At 37.9% G+C, this 26,832-nt stretch overlaps 1 protein-coding gene across 5 annotated transcripts in view; it reads right to left on the bottom strand.

Annotated features, from left to right (window-relative positions):
• Positions 1-11,057: 11,057 nt before the first annotated feature.
• The window catches only part of SOCS5 (suppressor of cytokine signaling 5), a 66,168-nt gene continuing 50,393 nt past the window's right edge, over positions 11,058-26,832 (bottom strand). For 4 of the 5 annotated variants that reach the window (XM_030310534.1, XM_030310535.1, XM_030310533.1 and 1 more), the window contains exon 2: positions 11,058-15,358. In XM_030310534.1, coding sequence (XP_030166394.1) covers positions 13,736-15,346 — 1,611 coding nt within the window. In that variant the 5' untranslated portion in view covers positions 15,347-15,358 and the 3' untranslated portion in view covers positions 11,058-13,735. Of the gene's footprint in view, positions 15,359-18,564; positions 18,822-26,832 lie in introns of those variants that run through there. The other variant, XM_032592637.1, reaches the window with a different exon arrangement.

Below are 26,832 nucleotides of genomic sequence, written 5' to 3'. Positions count from 1 at the left end.
CCCGATGTGGGGCTGAAACCCACAAACCGTGAGATCATGACTTGAGCTGAAGTCAGATGCTCAACCAATTGAGCCACCAAGGTGCCCCCCACTAGTTATTTCATTAAAGAATCAGCAACTCCTGTGATCCAATTTTAGGCTCCACAAGATGCATCAAACAAGGAAAAAGTGGCATACTTCCCCGCCCTTGGCATATTTTAAGATAATTTAAACTCATTCAAAACTGTTGGCTACCTAGAGTGTAGTGTGGGGCTTCTGGGGGCTCTAAGACTTTTTCAGGGGATCTGTGGGGTCAAAACTATTTCATAATAATACTAGGAAATTATTTGCTTTTTTCACTTTCATTCTCTCAGGAGTATATAGTGGAGTTTTCCAGAGGACATGTGGTGTATAATGACATGGCTCTGGCAACTAATGGAATGTGTATTTTGTGTTTTCTAGAACTTTCTAAGGTGATGGGTTGAGGGTATAAATATGTGCATTTTCAGACATTAACCGAGCATGTCTGCCATACTTGGACTGTGCTCTTACTAGCTTTCCTTATATCTGCTATAATTTCTATAACCTCATTATTGTCCAATGCATTGTTTTGAAATCCCAAAAATTTCCTTGCATCTCTCTGGAAACTCACCAAGAAATGCGTATACTTTGTTGTCACTTTTTGCAATAATTTAATTTTTTTAGAAACTTTTCAAATTTTAAAAATTGTCTCTAAAAAGTTTCTTTAAGAATTTCTTATTCAAAGATAAAAAAATTCAGAGGAGATTTTTATTATTGGTAAGGGTAGACTGGTGGCCTGAAAACAAGAGATAAGAAGACTCACTCTTTCAAACCAGCCCTGTAGCCTCTATGTCCAAAGATACTGGAGAAAATGAAACTGAAGAATATCCACAGTTATCTGAAAAGGCTACTAAATTCCTTGTCTCCTTTTCCAACTACATATCTATGTGAGGCCAGATTTTCTTCATATGTTTTAACCAAAGCAACATATTGCAACAGATTGAATGCAGAGGCAGATAAATATAGCTGGCTGTCTTCTATTAAGCCAGATATTGAAGAGACTTTCAAATATTACAGCAATGCTGCTCTTTCACTATATTCCTACAAAACATATTTATTTTTCCCCAAAATTTTTCCCCATGTTGATGTATGATGGGTTTATTATTTTTAAAATAGCAAATATATAATAAATTTGTCTTAATTTCTAAAAGAGTATTGTTAAATCAACAAATAAAAGGTTTTGAGGGTCATCAATACTTTTATAGAGTGTGATGGAGACCAAAAGAATTTGAGAACTGCTTTCCTAAACTGATAGGAGCCTAGGATTTTAGGGAAACGGGCTCAAGCAATGCTCTGTTCACCTTGACCTTCCTTCCCGCCCTGACAAGCCTGGAAGGAATATGTTCCTCTGCGCTGAATAGCACACATCACACATGTCACTACACAGGCCAGGATGCAAGGACAAGGCAAGAACTGGAAGTCACAAACCATTAAAATCAAAATACCACTTTCTTTGGCTTGATCTGAATTATGGTTTTCAGCAACATACCTCAAAAGTGTAATATTGTTCACAGAACATTCCATTAGAAACTGCTCCAGTGTGGGTCCCAAGGACAAGATTCTAAACATCTTGCCTTAAGAGAATGAAAGCACCTTTCTGGATGCCCATCAGGCATACACAGAAACATTTGGGAGGGACAACTCTGTGGTCTTTCACCTATGTCATACCACGGTCTTTGGTCTCTTTTTAAGGAAAAAAACTCTTATTAATTAGGTAGAAGAACTTCCCTCTTTTTACAGATGCACTACAAGTCATATGAGCCCCACTTCTCAATAAATGGTAGGCACTTTAACTTCAAGCAAACCTGGCATCTTCTAAACCTCCAGCATTTCTAGAATCGGAAGATGTGAAGGCAGTCTCTTTACGGTTGAAAGGGGGTATATAATCAGCAGAATGATGCAATGAGACCTAAAAAGGTTGAGTCTCAATTTCAAAGTTAATAAAGTCAGGGACTTTAACTATAAGGCAGTTAATTAAGTCATAAAGTTAGAAAAAAGCACAGTGACTTTTTATCAAAGTTTTTGACATAAGGCAAGGGAAAACAAGAAGCCACACAATGCCATCTTGTTCTTCAATTCTTGCAAATCGAAGAGAATAAAATTTTAGGGGAAAAGACCATATTTTATACTTTTAAAATATATGTACAATAGATACTTAAGTTGTTTTTGAAAATTAATTCATTCTTTCAACAAATATTTACTGAGTGCCTGCCATGAGCCAAGTAGTGAGCTGGGCACTTAGGGGTACAGCTGATAAACATGATGGCAATAAATTCTTTGCCCTGAAGAAGTCCGCAGTCATAACTAGCAATGATTCCATATGTAAAATGGGGAGGCCCCAAACAGATTAGCTGAAGGGACACTAGAGAGTTTTTCCAGAAACCTCAATCATGAAAGGAGCCACATTGGTTTTCAAAGTGTCAGGCAGCAGTTGATAACAATGTGGATTTCCTATGGGATGACACAGTTGTGATCATCTGTACTGGTACAAGATGGCTACCACAGGTCTTATGACATACTGCAGCCATACCCCATGCCGTGTGTGTGTGTGTGTCCTGGTCCCATAACCACAGCCAGGTTATAAAATGGAATGGTGCATTTGGAGAAAAAGAATTAATGAATCTCTTCTATGTCTACTGCCACATTTCTATGAGGATGTAAAAACATGAACTAAATTTATAGTAACTATACTATTAATTTCAAGGATAAATTATTTTGCTTTATGGAAGACTGAAACATCTTATGAGCACTGAAATAAAATCTGAACGGAATCATGGTTGGCTTTATTCTATCTGCTTCCCAGTAATTTGCTATGCAAGAAGTTTTATAGATTTTCTTCCCCATGAAGATTTAGAGATCATGTTTCAACGTTTTGACTACATCCTTCAATAAGATCACACATGTGGCCAACAGTATATAGAAGTGCTGGCTGAATTTATATTTTAGCCATGCTTTCAAGCAGAAAAAAGACAGACCAATTTTGATAAGAATTTGATTTCAGTTCTGCATTTCTACTAGTGGAATCATAATGATGGATATAAGGATCGAAGAAACAACCACAACATTTATTGAGCACGTATTACATGCCAGGCACTGTGCTATGCACATCTCAAGGACTATGCAACGTAGCATTTCCACACCAGGATGAGGTAGGTGGATGAGGCAGATGAAGAAACCACGCCTGAGAAGTTAAGAAGCTTACCTGTTAGTAGGTAGCTGAGCCGAGGCACAGCCCAGGCAGTCTGACAACAGCTACACAGCTATGAAATAAATTTTAGTTCCTTAGAAGAAAAATGCTACATAAAGAACTTCCTTCAAGAAGGCCACAGTATTTTGTTCATGACAAGAAGCAAAGGCCAAGAGAGAACAGTGACTTGACCAAGATGACACGAGCAGTGGCTCCTCAACCTGAATGCGAGTCTTCCACCACCACCACATGCCAACTCTCTAAAAATCTCATCAGACCTCGTACAATGTTCCTTCAAGGGCATTGTTTTCCTTCTTCTTTTTAAAATGACTTTCAGTACCATGTAACTAGGGTCTGTATTTTCACATATAGTTTCATCCAACTCCATGGTTATTGCCTTAGTGTTTCCAGCACTCATTTGTTCTGGATATCATTCATGGGTTTCCCCATTCGCCACATCAAAGCCATCAGATTAGTTATTTCCTTGTCTCTTTTTTTAAAGCTACCTGGATGGACAGCTTTGGGCCCAAACTATGTGAGAGCAGTCTCTGCATTTCTTCCAAACATGAGCTTTTAAGTCCCCTTGAATCTCTTCACTCAATTAACAAGGACTGAAGGATTAGTAATCTTCCATCAATCAGTCCACTCACTAGAGGATTGGTTCAGTGAACTGAGACTCTAACCACAATCCATTTGAAAACATTATAGCATACTTAGAAACTTTCTCCATTTCCAAAGCAGCATCCTTTTGTGGCTTTACTGAAGTTCTAAATAGCTTTAAGGTGTTAGTATAAAGGCACTTTTACCTTTTGTAATTATATATATATATATATATATATATATATATGCCTTCTTTGTATTGGAACTCACTAGAAGCTACCCAAAAGACTGAAAAAAAATGCATGCTTAAAAAAATCTGAACATATGAAGATGATGTGGACACTCAGTAAGAAAACAAGATTAAGGACACAGATGAAGGGGAAAAACAAGTAGAGAAGTGTCTACTTAGTTTTTTCACTCCTGGGGCCCTGCATTCTGAATGTTCAGGCAGAAAACACCATCTGTGCTTTTTGTATCTATATTACTTGTATTACATATACTCTGAAACAACTTTTTAAAGTTTCAGATTTGGTGTTATTTCCAACTTTCTCTTTTAACCAAAGATCGTACTCTTCATTCCTTTAAATATCTAGTTGTACTTTTAGCATTTACTACAGTGGTGTACTTCGTTTTAAAGGGCAAGCTTTTCAAGAGGAATTATTTGACAGTCACCTGTTTTTGCTACACAGCTGTGGCATATTTAAAGATGATCCAAATGCACTGAAGAAGGTATACAATCTATTACTAGGAAAGTATTTTGATTTAAACACACACACACAAACACACACACACACACACACAGTTTTAGTAGTGTATGAGCTAAGTAGATGATAAAAAGTCAGTGGTATAATGTTAATGGATGAATGGAAAGCACAGTTACGGATTCCCGTTACACTTTGCCTTTCCTGAAAAAGGCAGAAGAAATGCTGGCAAGAGGGCATCAATGGTCCAAACGTGTGAAGAGATTCTAGGAAAATACCCAGTTAATGTAAATATGTTCAAATATCCTGGCCTAGGTCAATTTTTTTTCCCTGAGAACAGAGTCGCCAAATAAGGGCTCTGAAGGCTGAGTCATCAGAGGTATTGAGGAAAATGGAAGGTGCACTGGAAGACCAGAGAAAGGCGATTCCTACCTTTAAAAAAGGGGAAGCAGGTGGTTTCACAAACTGCAGACCAATGAACTTGACATAATCCTGGGTGACATTCTGGGATGGATTACTAAAGGTAGGGCCTGTGAGAATTTAGGAAAGAAAGTGGTAATCTCCAGGAACCAGCGTGGGCTCACCAAGAACAATTCATGTCAGATTAACCTTACCTTTTCTCATATTACAAAATAACTTAATAGATTATGAAAATAGGTAGAGCAATCTAGATTTTAGAAGGACATGCAGTAAGGTTTTCATGATATTCCTGTCAATAAAGTGGAGAAATAAATATAAGTGCATTATTAATTCATTCACTCACTTAGCAAATATTAAGGATCTACCCTGCGTTAAGCACTTTGCTAGGCAATGAGAATAAAACAGCAGACAAAATAGACACAGTCTCTGTTCTCAGTTTCTCAAGAGGGAGAGTCAAAACCCAACAACTCAAATAAAATATATGCAAGTTTTTTGTAATAAAGACTATGAAGAAAACAAAAGCAGGGCAGAGACACAGAACAATAGGAAGGAAATCTTTAAATGGCGTGATCAGGTCTCTCGGAGGAGGTGACATTTAAGCTTAGGTGTAAAGAATAAAAAGAATGTCTTGCTACCTGGAAGCATGGGGAGATGAGAATTTCAGGAGGGAGCAACATGTGCAAAGGCCCTGAGATGTGAAAGAGACCAGAGCACTGGAGCCATTGAAAGGCCAGTGTGACAGGAGAGTAGTGAGCAAGGGGCAGAGTAGTGCTAGAAAAAGTTGGGGAAACAGTCGGGGGAACTCTCCAGATAATGAACTGGAGAATATGAATAAGGAGACCCTTTCTCCTTGGTCTGTTCTTTCAACACTTTACCAATGGTTTATAATCTATTTTTATCAGTTGTTGAAAATCTACTGTCCTCTTGAGATGTCAATAAAAAATGACAGTGTTAGAAGAGCCATGAATATGGCTAGCAATATTAGTATCCAAAAAATATAGTGGATAAGGGTTTGGGTTCTGGCCTCAGACCGGTGTTTAAATCTAGCTCTGACATTCACTCTCTGTGACCTTGGACAAGTTATTTAACCCCTGTAGGTCAGGTGTCAAAGACATGTAGAGGACTAGACACAGGCAGCTCAGGTAAATCTTATGTACTACAGAATAATCTGTTGCATCAGGTTAGATATGGTTTCCTGGGCCTGGAAGCTATTCTGGCAGCTTTCCCTGTACGATTATTTTAGGTAGATCACCCAGCCTCTGACAGAAGTGTTTATAGATCAGATGTAGACTCTTACATTTATTTTGTTCATGTCACCAATAAATTATACTGCCTCTCAGACTATCTGACTATTGGATATTAAATTTAGCATAGTCAAATTTTAGAAATTAATTTTGGCCTTCTAATCCTATCATCATTCAGGAAGAAATTGCTCTAAGACAGTGTTTTAAAGATATGATTTAGAAATTTATATCATCCAGTATTGGAACTACCATACCAAAATATTTCTCTGTTCCCGAGATGTCATTAAAATTCAGTAGTGTCTCAATTGCACCCAAGAGCACCTACAAAATATTTATAAAATTAGATGACAAGGTTTTCAGTCATTACAGTTCAATTTTGATAAGGGGTTTTAAAAAAGCCCTATAAATTTTAAATAATTCATCCTAAAAATAGAAGCTATAAAAGATAGGACGAAGTGCATAATTGTATGTATTTTAAAACAGATGAGAAAAGAGTAAACCATTTAGTGTAATGATAAATTTCCCTGAAGTTAAAAAAAAATACCCTAAAATCTTGGGTTTCCAGTCAGGGATAAGTAAACCCCAAGAGAAAGAAATGTCAGGTGGTAATATTATACATTTCTAAATGCAACCTTGAGTATTAAATAAAAATTCAATGCAGTTTTACACTTACTAAAATTAATGAGAAAAACTACCTCAGTCACGATAGCATTTGGGTGGTTAAATTCACGAACTCTCTCTTCAATCCTTTTTGCCATGCTTGCATAGCGCTTTTTGTCAGGTAAGCAAAACTTTTTTGATGTTCCTTTAGATTTTACTTAATTTTCCCATTTTCTCCATGAAAGTATATCTAGGAGTGATAAAGCTGTCCTTATTTGATCATGTTTTTTTGCATTAAAAAAACTTGCCTTTCAAAAATATACTATCTGTATTTTGCTATATTTAAAAAGATAGGATGCAGATTATATTAAATGGGAGATATTAGCTTGGCTTCCTATGATTTGCATGAATTTGGATAAAGTATGACAAATTTAACTCGAGATCTCTTAGGCAAGCAAATTGCTCGCCTTTCTTTACCCCAAACTGAGCTATTTTTTTTCTCTTGCAGCTTCAGATGTAATCCTCAGTTTAATTCTAGTGCTAGAAATCTGATCTAGGCAAATTTCACAGGGCTTCCTGTCTCTCTCCCGGTTATAATCCATTGTACAGCTGCTGGCATAATTTCTAATACTATCTTAAGATAGTAGATAGATAAATTCAGACTCTTCAGTCTGGCACATTCAAATGCCACAAACAACAGGTTCTTCTCCCTCCATTCTGCCCTTCATTAGTTGCTAGTCATCACCGCACTTCCAGACCTGGCGACCTGGCTTCCCCACCACCATCTGCTAAGTCCAATTATTAGACAGTCTTGTGATAAAACAGACCTAAGACACCAAATCATCCCGCCTCCACTTGGATCATTTCTGTTTTTCCTTGTCAAGCATGTAAGCACGTTTTTTAAAATTACTTTTTGCTTCGTCTATTTCCATATATTGTCATCATTAGACATTTATGTATTTGTCTGTGTCCCCACTAGTTTAGAAGTTCCATGTGGTAAGGGTTCTCCTACTGAAATTTTATTTGAAGAAACCATCAGTGACTGGGCCTTTGCAATGTCAGTTGCAATGTCAGTCAGTTACTGACTGATCTGCCTCAAGAGTTGGAAGGGATTGAAGATGTAAAGCCCCCGCTGTTTCAAATAAGGGGTAGAATCTGTATACCATTCTCAAAATAATTCAAGGACTACAACTGTCTTCCTCTTTCTATATCTTATCACCTATCTGTATCCGTATCTTATAAACTTTCAAACCTTTCACTGTAAAGTCTCATGAAAAAATAGTGGAAGGATAATTAATAAATGTTGACAGCAGTTACCTCTTGGAAGATTACAAAAATGGGAGTTAGGAGAGGCAGGCTTGGGGCTGGTGATGGGAAATGATAGAGAAAATGACAACATGGACTGATTTTAAATTTTGGGGGCACATATTCTTTATAATCTTCAGTCCTTCCTAAATATTGCATAATGAACTGGCATTTCTCACATAAAAAAATCCATACTAAAAAAGATACACAGGGGCACCTGAGTGGCTCAGTCAGTTGGGCATCTGACTTCGGCCCAGGTCATCATCCACGCTTTGTGGGTGGAGCCCCGTGTCAGGCTCCGTGCCGACAGCTCAGAGCCTGGAGCCTGCTTGGGATTCTGTGTCTCCCTCTCTCTGCCTCCCACCCCCTACTGTCTCTTCAAAATTAGCATTAAAAAAATTATTAAAAAAAAAGATACACAAAGCTAATTTGACATAGGAAGCATGACAACCCAACTTGATATGGATAAAACTTTAGAGTGCAAGATTTAGGATTCCAGTAAGTAAAAACTTTTTCAAAAGTGAAATCCTCCACCTCTACCAAATCCTTCAGATTTTCAAAGAATCTAATGATACAGAATCTTGAATTGACAAACTAAGATAAATGTTGCCATAATTACCCTCCCCAAAGAAATACTTAGTCCCATGCAAAATTCCTACCTGTTGCCATCCTGTCCAATGGTCTGAAATACTATCCATAAGGGGACTCCCCTATTTCTTCCCCTAATTCTATGTTCATATATACAACTGCCTGCTCAATGTCTCTGTTGGGGTAACTAATAGAAATCTCAAAACTCAACATATCCAAGGGAGAATTCAATTTACACCCTCCATTTTGCTCCTCCACTGGTTTTCTGAAATCTCAACTAATGGCATCACCGCCTTTGCTCAAAATCAATCATTTTTGGGGGCGCCTGGGTGGCTCAGTCGGTTGAGCGTCCGACTTCGGCTCAGGTCATGATCTCACAGTTCGTGGGTTCGAGCCCCACATCAGGCTCTGTGCTGACAGCTCAGAGCCTGGAGCCTGTTTCAGATTCTGTGTCTCCCTCTCTCTGCCCCTCCCCTGTTCGTGCTCTGTCTCTGTTTCAAGAATAAACATTAGAAAAATTAAAAAAAAAAAAAAACTTAAAATAAAAAATCAGTCATTTTTTATTTCTTTCTTCCTCCTATATGATCCATTACCAGATTATCAGCTTTACCACCAAAAGAGACATCCTCAATCTGACCTCTCCCTATACCACCCCAGTCCAGGCTTTCACCATCTCTCACCTAGATGACTTCAATGGTCTCCTTTATTTTACCCCACTATAGGCTGTTCTCAATCTACTAGAGAAATAGAAAGCAGACCACGTCACTCTGTTGCTTAAAACCCTCCAATGGCTTACCATCACATTCAGAAAATATAAATTCCTTTCAATGCGCTCACAGTCTGAAGCAGTCCAGCCCTTGCCAATCTTTATCACCTGCCATTCCCCACCACACTCACTGGACTCTGGTCTTATAGCCATTCTCTTTCTCATCATATAAGCTCATTCCTGCTTCCAGATTTTTAGTTTCATTGTTTCTTTCATCAAAATGCTCTCTTCTTTGATCTCGGTTATTTTCTTTTTGTCATCCAAGGTCACTATTTCCCAGTGATCCTACAGATTTGTCTTGTACCCCAATGTATAACAATCACCTAAAATGGTGACTGGCACATGAGTCTTCAATAAATAATTGTTGAATGACTGGCTGAAAAGAATCTAAATATTCAATCAAGCCTCCTGGGCATAAAAACAGTTGTTCCAACTGATCCGTACTTTGCAACAGCAACTCCTCCATTCCACCCCCAACTTCAAAACAACAACAAAACACAACAACCAAGCACTTTCCACAAAAATGCCAACCCCAAATCTCCTCAGAACATACCACATTTTAGAAGTCTATGTTCGGTATCAGCTGTTGCAAAAATAGGAAACAAAACCTGAGCCTCATAGATATACACTGTTTATGCATACACACACCATGCAGTATTGTCCCCTTAGGAGACTTTTTTTCACCTTTAAGCCAGCCCTTGGTGTGCATTCTTATTTAATTTCATCTAGGTAAAGTGCATGTGTTGGGCTACAGAAACAGTGGAGAAACTGGTGTGAGCTTCCCTGTGTTAACACACTCCCAGAGATGGACACAGGCTCTGCCTCTTTCCTAGGGGAGTGCTGACTCACTCACAGCCTCTGGGCCTCTACCAAAAAGCAACTTTATAGCTTTCTTTGCTACAAAAATAAAAGATCTAAGACCAGTCTCAATAATAAGTTACCAAACTAGTGTTTAGTGCCAGGGAGCAAAGGAAGCTTGGGATAAAAATGAATAGCAACCAGATCAAAACATCAAGTAAAAAGGTTCATAAACTCTGAATTTTGTCAAAGTGAAGCACAGAATTCAAGTTTCAATTTTTATGGCTCAAGCCATTATAAATCTTATATAAACATTCCAATGGACCATAAGAACACAGAACAGTTTGTGGAGTAGGATTATTTGGGCTCAATTTTTGTTGAAGAAATATAAATTTAATAATGACTCTTAATAACTGTATTTAAACCAAGCTGTTCCTTTTTCAAAAATTTTTTACTGTGTTTAGCCAGAAAATAACTGATGCATGCTTTCTTGTTGTAAGGGGACTGTATTACAAATAAGACTGTATCAGCAAGACTAAACTTTAGGTGTGGATAATCAAATTTGAATGGTACAAGGATAGTATGTGTATATATATATACACAAGAATAAGGCCTCTAAATGATGTTAAATCAGATGGCAATATTATTGTTTAAAGTAATATTAACATCATAAATGTATATACGTATGTGTATACATCCATGTGTGTATGTGTGTATATGTATATGCATACACAGAGAGAATGAATGAATGAATGAATGAATGAGAATGGATAGGAATCAGACCAACCTTTCCTTGGGTTAATTACTTTACTATGAAGATGTGTCCAAACTTCTAAAGAATTTCCTGGTTTGTATTAAAATGCACTTCAAAAAGACCATGAAAACAAAAATTTAGTTGACAGGCTACAGTGGGATTCAGAAAAAGACACAGTGAATATAGACTAAGGTGCAATTTCATGCTGGTGATTTTTCTTTTTTAAAATGTAAGCCACTAATTTTTTAAGAAAAAAATTTTAAACCAAAGGTTGCATATTAATATTACACACAAACTGGAACATGTGACTTTTAGCACAGTGTATACATGCTCACATAAAACTCAAATATTTACACATTTAAAACAATTTCCATTTAACATATGAAAGTTCTGAAATACATAAAAGCATTAATATTTTCTATAAAACTACAATTAGAACATCAATTTGCTACAAGCATATAAAACATCAAGTGTTTTCTTGGAGTTTCAAGTTTCCTCTTTAAAACAAGATCTTGCTTGCATATATAATCTTTCTCCAATAATCAGTAAGGACTTTTTTCTTTTCCAAGAGATTATTTTCCAGATACATTATAAGCTCAAGAAAACGGACCCAACAGTTATGCAATATAATTATGTCGTAACAACTTAATTGCACATAATGCTTTAAAGTAGGTTTGGATGACGTTCTCGAACACTTTGGTATATGTTCTTCAGGGACTTCTATTAGAAATAACAGGAATTATAAGTCCCCTCAATCCCCATTTTGCTTTAAAAATGGACAAGTCTTTGGTTAAAGTTCTACATTTTGGGCATTTATGACTAATAAAAATGGTCCCCAAACCAATAAATGGCACTGATATATTCTTAGTTCACAAGACTTCATTTAACTTGTTTCTGATAAAGTGGGAGACTAAAGATCTTCATTTATTATAACTGTCATTGATAGCTTCAATCTTTCATTTATAAGCAGAGAAATCAATAGGTTAGTCAATATTTCTCTGTTCATTTTGTGTTATAATCTAAACTGTACAGTAATGTGCAGTAACTATAGATACTGCTCCACAGTGTATGTGATTATGATTGGAAAGATGAACAGCATTAAATTTAGAATCTGCTTACTCAGAATAAGTCAATATTAGACTGTACAGTAATTCTGCATTAACTACAGTAGGTTGTCAGGTAATGCTTGTTTAAAAACCCCAATACCATTGCATTTATAAGAGAAATTGTTGCAAATGTATAAAACAGCAGATATACAAGGAGAACACCAAACGTACTTTATTAGCACAAAAAAGCAGCCATAACAAGGCACAGCAAGCAGAAACGTACATTAGCAGTCAAAGGGTTAGTGTTGCATACAAATATAGCTTTTCTTTTTTTGTAGCCTTGGCAATAGCCATCAGGATGTAAAAGAACTTTCTGTAGCAGCAGGTAAGGAAACCAAGGAGCACTCACCAGTGGTACAGAGCACATGAACAAAAAGACACAAGAATGGATTCGACTAGTGCAAAATGTCTAGGACAGAACTGTAAATTCAGTTCGTTACTAAGAAGCAAACACTAGAACTTGGTATTACTTCCAAAATAGCTCACTCAAGTAGTATTGCATACTATTCTAAGTGACAAAAAGGTGCTAAGTAAAGTTATTTACAGATACAATGGTTGTACAGTACCTTTTAAATCTGCAATGTAGGTTTCAGATTTTCCATTAGAAATTAACTGCACTGAAATTCTATAAATTGTACTTAAGCAATTCAGCTACGAGAGTTTACAACAAAGATATAAATACTGCCATCCAAACTGTTCATTACAGTTTAACAATAATGTCAACATCAGCAACCACTGTAGCTACTGTTATCTGACTTGGTTGGGCATCTTCTAGTCTCATTTCCTTCATGGTTCACAAACTCATCATGGGCACAGAAAGATCCAACTTTAACTAATGAATGATTAGAATGCGTGTATTCACTTAAACAAAAATCACACATAGGACTACACTGCAGCTATTCCCAATGTGTTTTAAGTTAAAGCACTCATTAAAAAAAATACCTAAGGCCTTTAAATAAAATTCTACTACCAACTTTGTAAGCCTGAAATTTTAAGAACTATTTAGAAAACCTGGTTTATTTAACAGTACCTTTTGCAGAAGAGACAGGGGACTGACTATAAACTACATCAACACTTAAGTGAACTGCACTATGCCCTTGTGGCCAGAAAATTGCATTTTTTTTTCTCAAAGGAAGGCAGTCTTTATTTTTTGGACTTCCAAAGCTTGATTTATAGTAACTACAAACATCACTACTTTTGGAAGGTTATAGAAAAATTCTTAGAAAAAATAACAATTTCAAACATTAGTCACACTGTTGAAATACTCATCCAATATTAATAATTTGTTCTTCAGTAAGAAATAGAATTCTTCATAGCAAATGCCCCAGAGTTGCCTCACTCAATTACTACAGTCATTAAAAACCAAACCGTTAGCTCAATCGACAAAGTGTTTTTGTAGCCTCACTGAACACCTGTAGCTGTCTTCTGTTGTCTCAACAGGCACCACGTTTACCTGACTAACAGCAGACTGCATCTGACAGATACTAACACTAAGCCTACATACTGTACTGAAAAAACCTAACACTGATATGTGTGCTTGCTATAGGTGTACTGTCTGATGCACATAAAAGCAGATCTAGTTAATGCCCTTTGGGGGCAGGAGAGTTTACTTTGCCTTGACTGGTTCTCGTTCTAACCAGCGAACTCTAACTTTTTGCTTATAATGATACTCTTTCAAAAAATCCTGCAACATTGACGGTAAAGGGAGCCCATCAATTCCATCATATGTAGTGCATCTACAGATTACTGCACGGCAGATATACTGCAGGCTAAAAGGGAAAGTCCTGTTTAGTGAGATAGTAAGCAATGGTTCAAAAAACATGCAAGAACTGGGATCTTTATAATGTTCTAAGAGTCCTGTTACAGTGGAGGAGTGAAATACACATGGGTCATGGGCATCAAAACTAAAGTTGTGGTTCCACTGTTCAATCCGGGCGTGCAGGGACCTGTTGTAGCGCCGGAAGCTCACGGAGAAGAGGTAGTCCTCTTGCGCAGAGTCCCTGAGCAAGAATGTGCCTTCAGGTTTTCCTTCAAGGAGGGCTTCTGCTTCGTAACGGTCCATCACTCCCCAGTAACAGGGATTCCCTGTAATCTGAAGCAAATCAGGCACGAGGCAGTGTATGTAATCAATCTGTGTATGGACTTTCCAAGCTCCCTGTCTGCTAACGTGGGCATGGCTATCTCCAGACACCTGACGTTGCTTCTGCCTCCGAGACTGTAGACACAGGGTAGTAGTGTCCTCTTCTGAGTCACAATTAACTTGTGGAATTGCAGTATTGTCCCCACTTACTTCGGTCATTCCAGGAGCTAACTTTGGTCCCAGTTTATATAACGGATTAACCTGTGCGGTGGCTTCAAATGTATGTATTTGTGCGTTAGGAGGAGGGTCAACCCCCTCTTCAATACTAAGCCGTCTTCTCTCTCGAAGTCTATCTTCTTCATCTTCTGTAGAAACCAAGGATGGATCAAATGTATCAAAAAATGTTGAGTGTGGGCTCACAGGAGCTGTATGCTGTTTAATCAAATGCCATTTTTGGGCTAAATCTGAGCCGGCAGGAAAAGGGCATTTCTCAAGCATTAATTCAGAAAGGTGTATTTTTCTTTTATTAGAGAAGAGGGGTTTTGACTGCTTGCTGTAAGTTCGCATGGGAAAACACAAGCCCACCGTATCCTGCAACCTCTGTCTCAGAGAGCGACTTCCCACAGTTCTGCTGGACATGCCATCCATATCGTGCACCGAGCTTACGCCATACCGCCTCTCTCTCCTTTGAAGTCCGCTTCGAGTTCTACCAAACTTTTTATCAGTATCCAATGAACTCTGTGTCTTTGTAGAACAGGAATGTTTTTTCTTCCCACCCCATGGGGCATGCCGAGAGTAGGAATCTCTTCTTGCCAGTCTTGTTCCTGGGGTGACACATGAATCATTATCCTTTTCAATGCTTATTTCAACAATCTGAGGAATTTCAGTGGCACAGTTAGGGTTTCTCCTTGAAGAATTCTTTGAAGGGCTTAATCCCAGTTGTAAGGCAACATTTTCTCTTAAGGGACTGCTTTGTTGCTGAGGAGCTGAGTCTCCTATACTGATGTTTCTCTCTTTAACAGACAGATATCTGTTGGAGTTCATGTCCACATTTTCACTACGGCTCCCTCCCTCATGACCGAAGAGATTTTGACACCTGTATTTGAAGTTATTCCACATCTTCCCCACTTTATCCATTGATTATAAGATCTAAAGACAAAATAGGAAGAGAGAACACTAAGTTAGGTGGTATGTGCGAACAAAACAGGCAGTTCCCATACACCCCCCCCCCCACCCCGCCCTTATCGTTGGAAATTTCAGTGATGCGGGTCAGGAATCTGCCCTCCCTTGCCCTGCTAAAGTGGTGAGGCAAACAATGCTGGTAGTGGTAAGGTCTCTGGCCCTTTCATGGCACTCACAGCACCACTAGTCAAGCTAGTCCTCACTCGCCATTTCCTTTCAGACAGAATACTCAGATCTCATGGGAAAGGAAACAAACCGTCTCAATTAAACTCTGGTTTCTTTTTCCCACGCATCAACCTAATGTCATTATGACACCGACTTTGGTCTCCTTACTACAACTAATTCAGGCACTGGCTCAAGTACTACAAAGGGAAGATATGTTCTGTATTGTTGAAACATATCTGTATTCAACTACTCTGAAGTTGAAATCAGGACATTTGTGTAACACATTAAAATTAGTTCAAAAATCTTTAAGTACTAATCTTCCTGACTTCACTTACCAACTGCTATATTCCACTCATCTGGCAACCTACAGCTTACAGATAAACCACTTGTAAAAATTCAGTATCCTCCCTTCCTATTCTGCAATGTATTGAATTTTATCCACAATCTTGAAGAAGCAGTTTGAGTAGAAAAGAAAGTAGGAGGAAAGAAAGAGAATATTTGGATTTAAAAGGAAAGGTGTCTTTCAGCTTCCCAATTCTTAATCCTGGAAAAGCCTGGAGATAACAGAGTAATAGAAAAAGCTATGATACCGCAGTAATTAACAAAACAAATAAAAAAATATGCAATTTGGCTTATTTTTGTTCCTTTAAAAAAAATCAAAAGCAGATTATCACATTTTACAAATTATTTTACGACTCTAACACTGACAGTCACACTGTCTCCTTCAATAACCTAAAAGTCAACATTAGAAGAAATGGAAAAATGTAAATTTAAAATCAAGTGGTTTTGTCACCAAAGGATAGCAGAAACTTTTTTTTTTTAAAGTTCTTTCTTTCTATTTTCTATTTCTATTTCTTTCTATTTTCTATTTAAAAGTTCTATTCTTTCTATTTTAATGAGTATGGTACTTTTTTCCCCAGAATTTTGTTTTGTTCATGTTTATTATCTCATTATGTTTTACTCTTCATAGTTTGCAATCCTGCCGGAATGTTTTTCTTACAGTGGTGACAGGCATTAGAGCTGACCTTTCTACAACTGTGCCTAATGCTCTTTGTGATAAATAGCTGGATTTTCAAGACGTTGACTAGGGCTAAGATAACAATAAAAAATAAACTTTATATAGCTTCATTCTAGTTTCTTACAGAAAGGGCTCTTGGACTAATAATGATGCCAACATAGAGAATTTATGCCTATGAAATCATAAAATACACTTTCAGATTAGATTATTCTTTATTATAAGCATACTGCTAGGTATATAGCAGTTAATATACAGAGGGGCAATAGGTGAAAAGTCCATGATCACAGCAATTCCTGGTCTCCTCTTATGTGACCTGTTTTTATTTTGTGAGAAGTTGTGGTTTCTTCTTTTTATCCTTAGCCTGGGCCTTTTTTACATTCATCGTGTCCTTTCCATGTCCTTCCCACTGCCCCCGTCCCTCCCTCCTAAAAGTCCTTTTGTTAGACAGCAGACCTCTTAGATTCATCTTCTGATTATATATATTTTCTTTTCAACATTGCATTTCTTTTTCTTTTCTACCGTCTGGAAGATTTCTTTGGTGTATCACTTTGCAACACTTCTACTGCAGTTAGAATGTTTCCTATCACAGCTTTAATTTCCAAGACCGTTTTTCTTATTCTCTGAATGTTCTTTTTAATAACATTCTATTCTAGCTTCTTGGATGAATATTTCATTTCTCAGAGGATACAAATTTTTCAAATGTTTTCTTCTTTTTTTTAACACTTTAAATGTTTTTATCTGTTTCTTTCTTTTTTCTCCTTAAATCTTTAGGTCTCTGTTTTTTATTTTGGAGGCTTTCCACAAGTGTCTGATGAGTCCCAGCCGTCCATCACAGATGATGCGGCCACTAACACGCTGATCAGAAGCTCTGTCTACGTGATGGTGCAGGAGGTTGGGTTGGGTACTTGTAAAATGACTGGCTTTCCCTACAAGGTGAGGAGGCAATGAGTTGGTTTTTTATTATGAAATCCACAAATGCCAGGATCTGTAAGTCTTGTCTCCTGGCTGCTTACCCTGGAGAGAAATACTCCAATTTCCTCTCTGGGACATGTCCACCTGACTGCCATGTTCTGAGAACAGGGCAAGGAGAATAGTAGGGTTTTAACCACAATATTCAGACTTTTGCTTAGTCCTTATTTTTAAAAAGGTGTCCTTATTTTCAAAAGATACTCCACTTCAGTCCTGACTGGACCTCTTAGATTAAATTTCTCCAAACTCTAACCTCTAGTTTTACCCTGGTAAAAAAGAGCAGTAGTCTCCTGACTGCTAAGGGTAAAGGAGGGCATGTGTGAATCTGAAACATACAGACTTTCCAACACTCCTATGTTCAGCTTCATATTTCACCCTTACCTTCTGAGCTAACTGGTTCCTCTAATTTCTGAGCCAACACTATAGATTGCTTTGCTTATTTTTAATATCTTTGTTTGCAGCCATTTATATCTGTTTTCTCCATTCTGTTAATTCCTAGCTACCTGCTTCTACTGAAAACCAGTTGATCAATCAGGCTTATTATTACTTCAGTCTCTCATTTGCTTTCTTATGGGTTTATGCCTTATGCCTTCTTTTTAAATTATTATTTGAGAGAGCACACACACCAGCACGCAGGGGTGAGGCAGAGAGAGGGAGAGAGAGAATCTTCCCTCAACATGGGGCTCGATCCCACGACCCTGGGATCATGATCTGAGTCTAAACCAAGAGTCGGACGCTCAACTAACTGAGCTACCCAGGTGCCCCCCTTATACCTTTTTTATTCCTTTAATTTTAGCGAGGTTCCAGGAGTGAGTAAAGTTAACATGCCAATGTTCAACCTGACATATTTAACTGGAAAGCCCTCTTTTCACTGTTACAGAGAGTGAATAGTACACCACACAGAAAACCCCCTACCCAGATTAGTGATTCTTTCCAAATGGATAAAACAGCAAATTTTTTTTTTTTTTTCCCCTGGGGTGAAGGATCCACACAATAAACACTGGCTGCATAATATAATCACCCGGAAAGCTCTTTACACTACATGATACACAGGCCACCTCCCGAGAGATTGTGATTCAATTGGTCTGGAGATGGGCCTGGACACTGCTGTTTTTTAGAAGCTCCTGGGTGATCCTAGAGTCGAGCCGGAAAACCACTGACCTACTCCAGCCATGGGCTCCAATGGTAGCTCTGAAAGACATAAGTAGGAGGACACTGCTCTGTAGTGGCTGGAGGGATGGGAGCAGAACTAAGTACACCACCCACCACAATCTCATCACTGGTTCTCTTCGTTTCATTTTTGCCATGTACACAAGAGGCCTATGGAATCTTAGGAAAGACTATCTACAGTAGTGCCTCTTAAACTACCCAGAATGAAGAGGCAGTTTCTTTTTAATTTCACAAATAGATTCTTTTGTAAGACATTCTAAGAATACATTAGAAAAGTGAAATGTGAAAAAAGACATATGAAATACAAGTGCCAATCTTATTAGATTGAATAGACATAAAATAACTATCAAATAGCTGTAGAATATTTTAAATGCTTCTTTTTAATTCCTATACTTAACTTGTCCCAGACTGTTAACAAACAACACTGGCACCAGTTCACAGCCCTCACAGTAGCTTGTCATCTAGAGCTGTGCTGTCCAACACATGGGTTATTGAGCCCCTGAAATGTGGCTGGTGCCATATATTAAAATGATAAATAGTTTGGATATAACTAGCCAAATATATTATTAAAACTAATTTCATCTGCTTTTTACTTTTTTATGAATGAGGTTTTTTCATTCATAGGATGAATGAAAGGAAGTCAAGGATAAGTGCCAGCAGCTTATTTAAAATTTTATTTTAATGTTTATTTTTGAGACAGAGAGAGAAAGAGAGAGAAATCACGAGTGAAGGAAAGTCAGAAAGAGAGGGAGACAGAATCTGAAGCAGACTCCAGGCTCTGAGCTGTCAGAGCTCTGTGCTGACAGCTCAGAGCCTGACACGGGGCTTGAACTCACAAATCGTGAGATCACGGCCTAAGTTGAATGCTTAACCAACTAAGCCACCTAGGAGCCCCGAAGTTTGTTTTGTTTTTTATGTTTATTTATTTAAAAAAAAATTTTTTTTTTAACGTTTATTTATTTTTGGGACAGAGAGAGACAGAGCATGAACGGAGGAGGGGCAGAGAGAGAGGGAGACACAGAATCGGAAGCAGGCTCCAGGCTCTGAGCCATCAGCCCAGAGCCTGACGCAGGGCTCGAACTCACGGACCGTGAGATCGTGACCTGAGCTGAAGTCGGGTACTTAACCAACTGAGCCACCCAGGCGCCCCTATGTTTATTTATTTTTGAGAGAGAGAGAGAGAGAGAGAGAGAGAGACAGAGCATGAGTTGCGGAGGGGTAGAGAGAGAGGGAGACACAGAATCTGAAGCAGACTCCAGACTCTGAGCTGTTAGCACAGAGCCCGACGTGGGGCTCAACACGAACTATGAGATCATGACCTGAGCCGAAGTCAGACACTTAACTGACTGAGCTACCCAGGTGCCCCTGAATGATGTTTTCAAATGTTTATTTATTTATTTTGAGAAAGAGAGAGAGTACATGTGTGTACATGCGTGGGGCTGGGGCAGAGAGAGAAAGAGCATGAGCAGGGGAGAGGCAGAGAGAGCGAGAGAAAGAACCCCAAGCAGGCTCTGCACTGTCAGCTTGGAGTCCGATGCAGGGCTTGAACCTACAAACTGTGAGATCATGACCTGAGCCAAAATCAAGATTCAGACATTTAACCAACTGAGCCACCCAGGTGCCCCTGCCTTTTACTTTTTAAATGTGCCTACTAAAAATATTAAAAATTACACATATAATCCAAATTATATTTCTGCTGGAAAGTACTGATCTGGATCAGGGGTCAGCAAATGATAGCCCAAAGACCAAATCTGGCCTGTGGCCTGTTTCTGTATGGACCCTAGCTGAGAACGGTTTTTACAGTTTTAGAGGGATAAAAAAACAAAAACAAAAAATCCACAAAGAATATTTGACAGAGACCACATGTAGCCTGCAAAGCTTGAAATATTTTCTATTTGGCCTCTTACAGAGAAAGTTTACTGACCTCGGTCTAGAGTATGTCACTGTGGACATCAGAAGAGCAGTATTCAAGAAGTCCAAAAGTCTCTCTTCTCCATGTTTATAAGATAAATTCTGTAGCTATTTATTTCAGCTATACCTGAAAAATGTCCATTTTAGAAAGCAACCAAACTTAAAACCACTTATTATCTCCTTATACAGTTCTTTATACGCTGTAAAAACAAGTGGGACATGTAGAAAACATGGACTTGCCAGGTTACAGAAGGCTGTTTCTAACACTGAACCTCAGTTTCATTTTCACAGAGCATGAAATTTAGTGAATTCTCCATTCCTAATCTGGAGACTGTTGCTAGACTGCATCGTGACAAAATATTCTAATTTAAAGAAAGACTATTATGCTTCCACATCCCTTGGGGATAGAAAGTAGATTTTTCTTGACATGGGGAATGTTATGTGGGCGGCTGTAATACTGCAAAGAAAAAAATACTGATAGTGATTCACAGATGAGTCCATGTAAGAAGAATCAGGAAAGCATTTCAACTATCTTATTATTTACAATGTCAGTTTTGAGGTTCTTCTCTTTGTTTTGTTGTTACATTTTTGGAAATGTATTTAGCTGAAACTCTTTGAGGCCTAACTTACAAGTCCATTACTTTAGGGCTTTATATAAAGTTACACAGGACTAAAAAAGTGTTGAATTTCCTATGTACTGACTCTAGATTACAAGTTCATCATCCATTATAAGCTTTCATTCACATTTTTACACCTGCATAGCTGTCCTTAAAATGATCCAAAGCAAATTCCTAAAAAGTCATTCCTTCCCCCAAGGACAATCACAATTTAAAACTGGTTTTATAACTATTGTAAGTTAAAGAGCTTTTGTTGAAAAATGATATCTAACAGGATAAGCTATAAATCAAAATTATGGAAAATCAGAGGTCAAATTCCATTACTACAAAAATTTACATATATAAAAAAAATTAAGGACTATAGTCAATGGCCCTCTTAATGTCAAGCAGTATATGTTACAAAATTTCCACAAAACAAAATAATTGAAACAGTTCCTGGGGTTCATTTCAATGGGACTTAATTCATACTTTATTAGAAATAAATTAAATTCAACAAGTTTTAAGACTACATGGCACACAATAGTGGGTAAAGAAGGGGAATATAACCCAACCCACATCCCTCCGCTATCTATCTCCCTCCTCTTAGTCTATTTAGACTACTTTAGTCATGGTAATACCTGTCCAGTGAAAAAAGTCCTTCAGTCACAGTAACAAAAATCAAGACAACAGGGACTGATTAAAGTATTTTTGTGCCAAATTCAGGTACAAGAGGAGGTTCAGGAGAAATGAGTTTTGATAGATATTTTGGTGGCACTTCAATAATTTTTAGAAAGAGATGATACAGTGTTTAATATTAAGAGTAAAACGGAAATCCAGGGATGTATGGCTGTCATAGCTGTAGTCCCGTAAAGAATCTGGGAACCATTTGGGCTTTTAAAAATGTTATTTTTTAATTGTTATTTATACACTCTCTTGTGACATGGTCTGTGTTATCTAACTGGATGCCTGTTTATCTTTTATACTGGTATTTAATATCATGTTTTGTGGGTAATAAATGGTCATATAATTCAACCTTATATACTTTACACTTTTACAACACACATAATATATTAATACAGTAGACCATGTACACATGCACTCGAAAACTGTGAGGCCCAGGGGCGCCTGGGTGGTTCAGTCAGTTAAGCGTTAGGACTCTTGATTTCGGCTCAGGTCATGATCTCATGGTTCGTGAGTTCGAGCCCCACATCAGGCTTCGTGCTGACAGTGCAGAGCCTGCTTGGGATCTTTTCTCATCCTCTCTCTCTGCCCCTCCCCTGCTCACTCTCTTTCAAAATAAATAAATTTAAAAAAAATGTTTTTTAAATGTGAGGCCCAATGATCTAGTACACCCAGATACTTCTGTTCCCACCAGTTGAGTTATACTTTTACAGAGTTAGTTATGTTAGCTTCCAACACTGTTATTTATAAATGTTATTTATACTTATTATTGTAACAGTGTGATTTAATTGTTAATTAACCTACTGAAATGTGGAGGAATGGGGAAGACTGAGTTGAAGGACTCTGAAATAATAAAAGGGAGATACCACTGTTGAAAAAGGTATAAGAAAATAGTAAAAGAAAAAAAATCAGAAAAAATATTGCAAAGATCTACAAGGAATTCTAAAGTCAGAATGTATGATCAGAGTCTGAATTCTTGTTCTACCTAAAAAACCCAAACTGGAAATCTTAGATGATACATATAGGATATGGTTTCTACAAGATAAGCAATATGGAATTGCAACTAGTGAACCTACTCTCAAAGAAAAGATCTTGGCCCTTAATAAAAAATCTGGCAAATGAACATGCAGTCTTATTCTTTTTTTTTTTTAATTTTTTTTTTTTCAACGTTTATTCATTTTTGGGACAGAGAGAGACAGAGCATGAACGGGGGAGGGGCAGAGAGAGAAGGAGACACAGAATCGGAAACAGGCTCCAGGCTCTGAGCCATCAGCCCAGAGCCTGACGCGGGGCTCGAACTCACGGACCGCGAGATCGTGACCTGGCTGAAGTCGGACGCTTAACCGACTGCGCCACCCAGGCGCCCCCATGCAGTCTTATTCTTGAAATTAGAGTAAAATATTTAAGGTATGTATCCCTTCTTATGACTTCTTCCTTTATTACACTTTGTAGGCCACTGGTCCTAAGTGAATCAGATAAGAGGTCTTCCTCAATAACCATTTAATTAAAATTTACAGTAGTGTCAAGAGGGTGTAGTACAAAGCCCTAAGAGTAGAGACATGACCTAGTTTATGGTGATGGTGAGCAAAGACAACTTCTCTCTGAGGAGGTGATAGTTCAAAATTTTGTCCTGACAGATGAATCAGGACTGTTCTATAGGCAGAGGGAACAGCATTTGCAAAAGTCCCAAAGCAGGAGTGAGCATGGCCTGTGTAATGGCTAAATGAGCAGAGACTGGCAAGTGAAAGGACGAGTGTATAGGTGAGGCTGGTGAACTTTGGAATCAATGAAATGAGAATAAGACAGAATGCTAATACTGCACTGAAGACTACTGCAGCAGACAAATAGGAGCTCAACTAGGATGGTGATGGTAAACATGAATATGAAATGTTGAGAAGTCAAATCTATAGGAGTAATGACTGATTGGAAATGAGGAATGAAAAAGAGGCAGATATCAAAAATAACTGCCAAGTTTCTGGCTTGGGGAATTGGGAGTATAGAGATGCCATGACAGAAACAGGAAACACAACAGACAGAACAGTTTGGTAACTGAGGGTTGGAGAGAGTAATAACTTTAAGTTAGGAAATGCTGTAGTTGAGACAGTTATTGAGATATCTAAGTGAAGCTTCATTGGTCCATAAATGTACGTTCATATAATGCATTACTATACGTATAGCAGGCATGACAAACTACGGTTGTTTGCATCTATATGTGAATCTCAAAAACATAATGCTTAGAGAAAGAAAGGATATAGATGATACCTACATGATGAATCAATTTACCTTTTAAACAGGCAAACCCCAAAATATATTGTTTAGGCATACCTAGATATATAATAAAAATGTAAAAACCAGGGAAATGGCTCCCTATTGAGGGGAAGGATACAGAATTAGAAAGAGGCACTTAGGGAGCTAACATGGTTGGGGGGTGCTGGTTGGCTTAGGCAGTAAAGCATGCAAATCTTGATTTCAGGATTGTGAGCTCAAAACTCCACATTGGGCATGGAGACTACTTTACATAATTAACGAACATGGGGCGCCTGGGTGGCTCAGTTGGTTAAGCATCCGACTTCAGCTCAGGTCACGATCTCGCAATTTGTGAGTTCCAGTCCCACGTTGGACTCTGTGCTGACAGCTCAGAGCCTGAAGCCTGCTTCAGATCCTGTGTCTCCCTCTCTCTATGCCCCTCCCCTGCTTGTGCTCTGTCTCTCTCTCGCAAAAATAAACATTACAAAATTTAAAAAGAAAACAAACAGATAAATAAATAAAACACTGGTAATTTCTATTTCTTAGACTGGGTGATGAGTACATGGTTTTATTTATTAACTGTTCTTCAGATTGCACTTACATTTTATTCACTCTTTCCTGTGCATGATACATTGTATAACAGGAAAATTTTTAAATTATACAGGCCACATTTTGGCCACAATGGGAATTAATAACCAGATATTAAACAAACAAAAAAAACCACTAGGAAAATATAACTCTTAAGTAAAAGAGGAATCCAAAACTGAAAATTATAGACCATTAAGAAAACAACATATTCATATATTAGAGATTTTTTTGTGCATGGAAATTTGGGGATATTTATCAAAATGCTCTTACTTTTAATTTGGAAATTATAGATTTTAAACTAGATGGTTACCCTAAAGCAGGCAGAGTTAAAAAACAAAAACAGAAACAAAAAAACACAAAAACTAACACCAGAACAAAACTCGAAACAGATTTCTCCAATGTAGTACAGGTGTCGACAAAACTTTTTCTGTAAAGGGCCATATAATAAGTATTTTAGGTTTCCAGCCCATACATTCTCTGTGGCAACTACTGAACTCTGCCATTATAGCCTGAACATAGCCACAGAAAATAAGTAAATAAGTACGACTGCATGTCAATAAAACTTTATTTGTGGTCAATGAAATTCAAATTTCACGTCATTTCCACTTGCGACAAAATTCTTTTTCTTCTGATTTCTTTTTCAACCATTTAAGAATGTAAAATTTATCATTACCCTCAAGGGTTGTACAAAAACAAGTGGCAAACCAGATCTGCCCTAAGGGACATACTTGGCCACCTCTGATATAACACATTATAACACCTTTGATATTATATTTACTAAAACTAATGGACATTCTATGGAACAACTTAGGGAAACAATACCTTAAGAGGATAATCTTAAATTTGTAATGATAAAGGTATATGGATGGTTCCTAAAGCATAACAGCAAAAAAATTGGGAACTATTTCTTATAAAAATGAAACATATACATATTAAGGAAGAATTAAAGCACTATATAAACATACCAAAACAAGTCTAACCTCACCTGAAATTCCACCACTCAGAGATAACCACTGGTTATGTTAGTATATGTTCTCTTTTATACAAGAAGCTATACATAAGATTCTTTTTTTTTTTTTAATTTTTTTCAACGTTTATTTATTTTTGGGACAGAGAGAGACAGAGCATGAACGGGGGAGGGGCAGAGAGAGAGGGAGACACAGAATCGGAAACAGGCTCCAGGCTCTGAGCCATCAGCCCAGAGCCCGACGCGGGGCTCGAACTCACGGACCGCGAGATCGTGACCTGGCTGAAGTCGGACGCTTAACCGACTGCGCCACCCAGGCGCCCCTAAGATTCTTTAATAATTAAAAAAATCTCCTTCATGTTGGTGGCTATAGCCCTTCTCATTTCTTGAAAAATGTATTTTTATTTAATTAGCTATGTCAGAGATGGGATCAGATTAGTAAAAGAGAAAAATGTCTAGCAGCTATGTTTTTTAAACCAACAAATAAATCCAAGAGTCTTTGAAGTAAGCAATAAAACATCAAACAAACAAACGTCTAGCAAGCTGAACAAAAGAACAGTGGTGACAAGGATGGCTGAGGATGATTTCCATTACTGAATGCTAACCATGTGCCAGGCACTGATATAAAAATTTTGCTTCTCCCAACAAACCCGCGAGAAAAAATGATCTCAACTTTATAGATGCAGAAATGAATACAACAGAGAGATTAGTAATATCCTGGATGTAAGTTTCTTCCATTATTATCAGTCCGTTCAGGTTTTCTAGCTCTTCTTGAATACAGCTTAGAACTGTACACTAACAACTCTAAATCCAGGTAGTGTCATGACAAAGCTCTTTAAAACCTATAGGAATATATCATTTCTATATTTCTTCAACTATTACAGAACAAGGGTGGAACTGATATTAAAAGTTGACAAAGCCACAGGGGCGCCTGGGTGGCTCAGTCGGTTAAGCCTCTGACTTGGGCTTGGGTCATGATTTCACAGTTCGTGAGTTCGAGCCCCACGTTGGGCTCTGTGCTGACAGCTCAGAGCCTGGAGCCTGCTTCAGATTCTGTGTCTCCCTCTCTCTTTGCCCCTCCTTGCTCCCTCCCTTCCTCTCTCTCTCTCTCTCTCTCTCTCTCAAAAAT

This window comes from Lynx canadensis, chromosome A3, assembly GCF_007474595.2.
Source record: "Lynx canadensis isolate LIC74 chromosome A3, mLynCan4.pri.v2, whole genome shotgun sequence".
In the NCBI taxonomy this organism is placed as follows: Eukaryota; Metazoa; Chordata; class Mammalia; order Carnivora; family Felidae; genus Lynx; species Lynx canadensis.
This window is presented reverse-complemented; position numbering and strand designations above follow the sequence as displayed.